Here is a 6000-nt window from a genome sequence, read left to right as displayed (position 1 = left end):
ATCTGTCCCCGCTGGGCCCCACTGTGAGTGTGTACAGGGATCTGTTATTTCCAGGAACCACTGAGAGCAAAGATGTCCCTTGTAAACATAGAAGGCTTCTGTGTTTACAAGTGACAGTGAGGAGCGGAGGGTGAGAACTAGAATGGAGTTCCACATTCCGGCTACAAAACTGGGTTGGAGGGTCACATGTCAGGGCCTGGCGAGCCGTATTCAGCCCGTGGGCCTTGTGTTTGATATCTGTGCTGTAGAGGGATGAATGATAATAGAAGGAAGACTGAAGCTGTTTCTGGTACTGCTGGTACTGGATTGCACTTGTACTGGCTGGTGATCTGGAATCTTTCTTTTCTATCACTCTCCAATCAGTGTGTGAGGGCAAAGTGGGGGCAAGATGCTATCTTCAGGTGTTGGTTACATTGTGTGAGGCTTTGATTGGTCACATCATTTTATTTGTGACCAGCACTGTCCAATGGACAATGCAGTGACAGTAGTTTGCTTGTGCATGCTGGGGGGCTGTAAGAGCAAGAAAACAAATGAAGCTCTACAATATCATCCAATCCTGTGACATCCACCTTCCATCCACTTATGTACAATAGGCAGACAGAAGGCAGTCAATGTCCCCAAAAATCATAATTCTGATGATGATGTCATTCATAATGATGATGATGATGGAAACAATATGACTGAATTTGTTTAATTCAAATGCTTACAGCATTATACATTGAATCAATGTGTTACATTTGCATCATTCTCTTCCCCAGCATTGTCCCTCTTGTGTTCAGTTCAGGTTTGAAAAGTAAAATGTAGAGTTTTGGAGAAAACATACACAATAATATTCCAGCACTGGAGGTCAGTATGGCGAATATCTCCACAGCCACCATGTATTTCCCTTTGGTGCTCAGATAGGCCGGGATCATGGCAATCCAGACACTGCAGAACACCAGCATGCTGAAGGTGATGTACTTGGCCTCATTAAAACTGTCCGGTAATGTCCTCACAATGAAAGCCAGAAGAAAACTCACAGCTGCCAGAAACCCCATATAACCCAACATAGAGTAGAACCCAATAACTGACCCTTCATTACACCGAATGATGATCTTCCCAGGATAGGAGTCCATGTCATACTCCTGAAATGGTGGAGAGATTGACAACCAGAGAATGCAATTCATAACCTGAATGGATGAGCAGAATAACATGACTGTATTGGGAAGTTTGACTCCCACCCATTTTCTACAAGAGCTTCCAGGTCTGGTGGCTTTAAAAGCAATGAAGACCATGATGGTTTTGGCGAGGATAGAAGATGCTGAGATGGTGAAGGGAACTCCAAAAGTGACTTGTTGCAGCATACAGGTAATATCCACAGGACGGCCAAGGAACAGGAATACAGAAAGGAAGCTCAGTATGAGGGAGAGGAGCAGAATGAAGCTGAGGTTCCGGTTATTGGCTCTGACTATGGGAGTGCTCCGAAACCAAACAAATAGTCCAAGTATAAGGAGAGATGTTGTAGCAAATATGACTGAAGTTATAGAAAAAAATAAAACTAGAATGTCCTCCTCGTATGATAAATACTCTATGACCTTGTCACTACAAATAGTTTTAGCTTTGTTAGGCCATTCATTTTCAGGACACTTCTTGCAGAGTTCACTGTCTGTAGAGTAAAAAGAAGTGAAAATAACATTAGGCACGGTATACCGAGAATGCAACTATTTGACCGTTTTAGCCTCTTCAGTGTAATCAGTTTCCGTCCTTTTTTCCTACAAATAGAGCTTTCTTTTGGTGGTATTTGATCACCTCTGCGGCTTTTATTTTTTGCGCTATTAACAAAGAATGACAATTTTGAAAACAATTTTATTTTTTACTTTTTGCTATAATACATATTCAAATATATATATATAAAAAAATGTATTCATCAGTTTAGGCCAATTTATATTTTTCTACATAGTTTTGATAAAAAAAAACACAATAGGGTATATTGATTGGTTTCTGCAAAACGTATTGTGTCTACAAACTATGGGGTAGATTTAGAGACTGTAATTTTTTAAATGTTTTTACTGGTAATGGCGATGATCTGCAATTTTTAGCGGGACTGCGACATTGCAATGGACAAATCTGTCCCCAAATTACACTTTTTGAAGACCAGTGACAGTATTACATTGATCAGTGCTATAAAAATGCACTGATCAATGTAAAAATGACACTGGCAGGGAAGGGGTTAACAGTAGGGGTTACTCAAGGGGTTAACTGTATTTGTCATTCTTTTCTTGTGTTCTAATTGTAGGATGGACTTCCAGGGACATTACAGAGATCAATGGGCCAGATCCACAAATCACGGGCGCAACGTAACTTTTTCGATTTAAGATACACCGCCGCAATTTTTCCAAGTTAGTGCCCGATCCACAAAGCACTCACCTGGAAATTTGCGGCAGTGTATCCTAAATCCGGCCGGCGCAGGGCGGGCCAATTCAAATGGGGCGAGTCCCATTTAAATTAGGCACGCTCCCACGCCGGACGTACTGCGCATGCTCCGTTTCCGAACTCCCGCCGTGCTTTGCGTGCCGTGACATAATTTTTTCGAACGGCGACGTGCGTAGCGTAATTCCGTATTCCCGTACGGCTTACGCAAACGACGTTGATTTTTAAATTTCGACGCGGGAACGACGGCCATACTTTCGTAAATTTGCGACGGGAAACTATACTAGCGGCGACGTAGCGGATGCGAAAAAACGTTGTGGATCGCCGTAACTCCTAATTTGCATACCCGACGCTGGTTTACCACGCAAAATCCCCCCAGCGGCGGCCGCAGTACTGCATCCTAAGATCCGACAGTGTAAAACAATTACACCTGTCGGATCTTCTGCCTATCTATGCGAAACTGATTCTATGGATCAGTGGCATTGATAGAAACAGGGATACGACGGCGTATCAGCAGATACACCGTCGTATCCCTTTTGTGGATCTGGCCCAATGTTCCCGATCACTGGGAACAGTAGATCTCTGTCATGTCTCCTATCAGAATGGGGATCCGCCCTGTTTACAAAGGCAGATCCCCAATCTGCCTTTGTACTAGGCGATCGCAGGTCGCTGTCAGACATCGAGTCCACCCGACCCGCGGGCACGCTCCTACACAAGCCAATGTACAGCTACAAAGATTAGCACAGGAGAGCCAACCTGCCGCCGTATAATGACCCCGGCTGATCGGCTAGTGGTTAAACGCTTTTATTTTCTAATTTAAAATCAGAATTTATACATAAATTTACTTAAATTAACATAAATCTTACCAGATTGGTTTGATATTTCTCCTTCTGAACACGGAGCACAATTATAACAACATGGGTGATATCCTTCTCTTACAGATTTTCTGAACCCCGGAAGACATTCCTCGGAGCATTGACCTCTTGGGACCTGAGATAATATAGAGCTATATGATCTATTCAAGAGCAAAAGTACAGATATAATAGTGTAGGGAAGCCGAGCTTCTGATGTTTACAATGATGCAGCATGCACAGTATACCTTGGTGGAAACACATGGACCATTCCAGAAGGTGGCCCTTCATTAGTCTGGATACCACAGAATATGTTCTGATCCAGAAGACAGAAATAGACATCTAGGAGTACTAGCAGAATTCTTTCATTAGAAAAGTTACACCAACAAAACTATCAGTTCAGTATAAACGCTTCAATAGCTGGGTTAAAAAATGAATAAAAACCTGAATATGTCAGAATTATATCACAATTAACCAGGCTGCGCTGGACATATGCAACATTTAGACTTTAAACAAATAAATATATAAATATTGAATATTGTCCTATATTGAATATTGAATAGAAAAGTTCTTAAATGAAGAATGGCAGTCTTTAATGCAAATACTGGACTGAACAATCCTAATTCAAACAAAGTCCACTATAGCCCAAGATGATAGGTTTGGAAAGGCACCGCTTCACGTCTGTGCTCATAGAAGTAAGAGGGGGGTGTGTGAGAAAAGAGAACCCCCTCTTGAGTAGCCTCTTACCGCAAAGCAAATATATATCAGCGTGTCACAGGTGCAATCTCAGCCTCTCTGGATGGCTCAGGGTTCATACATAGAAAAGATGATAGGAAACACATAGCGTGATCCTGCTTAAAAATCTTTAATCGCCCAATAAAAACGTCATCCAATACACTCACATGTATAAAACTTTAAAATGGCATATCTCTCTCGCATATACATGTGAGTGTATTGGATGATGTTTTTATTGGGCGATTCAAGATTTTTAAGCAGGATCACGCTATGTGTCTGTTTCCTATCATCTTTTCTATGTATGAACCCTGAGCCATCCAGAGACGCTGAGCAGAGATTGAGGCTGAGATTGCACCTCTGACACGCTGATATATATTTGCTTTGCGGTAAGAGGCTACTCAAGAGGGGGTTCTCTTTTCTCACACACCCCCCTTACTTCTATGAGCACAGACGTGAAGCGGTGCCTTTCCAAACCTATCATCTTGGGCTATAGTGGACTTTGTTTGAATAAGGATTGTTCAGTCCAGTATTTGCATTAAAGACTGCCATTCTTCATTTAAGAACTTTTCTATTCCAAGGACAATATTCAATATTTATATATTTATTTGTTTAAAGTCTAAATGTTGCATATGTCCAGCGCAGCCTGGTTAATTGTGATATAATTCTGACATATTCAGGTTTTTATTCATTTTTTCACCCAGCTATTGATGTGTTAAACTGGTCCATGAACCAAGTTATCATGGCAGCAGCTGCAGTCATTTAGAGTGGCTAGTTTGGATTTTTGGCTCATTGAATCGCCTATTAGTTTTTTTCTTCCAAAAGCGATTGTTTTGTGTCTTTGCATGGGGGGTTTGCTTGAACACAACTGATTGATTACAGTATAAACGCTGCCTTAGAAACCCATAGAGAAAATCTCTTACAATACAAAGAGAAGAAAACAAATAGCCGTGTACCTCTAGTAATAACATACAATCTGGCACTAGAAGGGATGAGAGAGATAATGAAATAGATGGAACCCATCATAACAGAGGACAGAACCCTGAAAGAAATATTCCAACAACCCCCAGTGCTGACCTTCAGGCAACCACCCAACCTCAGACATCAATTAATCAGCAGGAAGCTTCATTCTGAGGACCGGGAATCAAAAAAGGGAACAAAACCAACAACAAGTGCTGCAAATGTTGCAAACTATGCAGACACATAAATGTATTAAACATCGTCACTCAAACAAAAGGAGCCTTCAGTATTACAGAATCATACAGCTTGGCCTCCAGTAATGGGATGTACTTCATTCCGTGCAAGCATGGGCCATACATTGGTGGGACAGGACAGTGGTTACACAAAAAAGAATGAATCTTTATAGACACCATAAAAGAACATAAAGAAGAGGATTACTGAGCACATGTGGGACATCATTTCCCACAACCCGACCATTCCATGGACATTTTGGTTACTAAAGGAACTTTTTTAAAAATACTCTATATGACAAAAAGGGAATGATCTGAATGTGGACCACAGTATTTTAAATCACTACCACGTGATTTTTTTTAACAAACTAAGCTTTATTGAGTTCCACACAAAATACAATATATAGGTATAAGTAGCATAATAGACATTAACATAAAACCCAATAGCAAAGAACAAATTGAAGACATTGATTTATGCAGCAGCATCAATTCACAATGCGACACAAAAAGAAAAATAACAGAAAAGAATAACATTGACACAGAGGGGGGCCTTTCGGGCGAGAGGCAGAGCCACAATCAGCAGTATAAATTATTAAAGAAGCAATATCACAATTAGCCTCAGTGATATATTGGGGACAACCTAAGTGTTAATCTATACAATGGAGGGAGTAGGAGTCTAAGTTACCACTACAAAGTACAAGTCAATGGAGACTGTAGCCATCTGTCTAATGCCCCGTACACACGATCGGAATTTCTGATGGCTTAAAATCCGATGGAATTTTTCGCCGAAATTCCGTTCAAGATGTCTTGCATGCACA

General features: G+C 41.1%; 1 protein-coding gene across 1 annotated transcript in view; it reads right to left on the bottom strand.

Moving 5' to 3' along the window:
• Positions 1-731: 731 nt before the first annotated feature.
• LOC120914847 overlaps positions 732-6000 on the bottom strand; it is a 61789-nt gene continuing 56520 nt past the window's right edge. The window contains exons 7-8 of the mRNA XM_040325556.1: positions 3276-3473; positions 732-1645 (exon numbers count right to left, since the gene is read on the bottom strand). Coding sequence (XP_040181490.1) covers positions 732-1645; positions 3276-3473 — 1112 coding nt within the window. The remainder of the gene's footprint in view (positions 1646-3275; positions 3474-6000) is intronic.

The sequence above is a fragment of the Rana temporaria genome, chromosome 1, assembly GCF_905171775.1.
Source record: "Rana temporaria chromosome 1, aRanTem1.1, whole genome shotgun sequence".
Lineage (NCBI taxonomy): Eukaryota > Metazoa > Chordata > Amphibia > Anura > Ranidae > Rana > Rana temporaria.
Note: the sequence above shows the minus strand (reverse complement) of the source record. Positions and strands in the feature narration are given on the sequence as shown.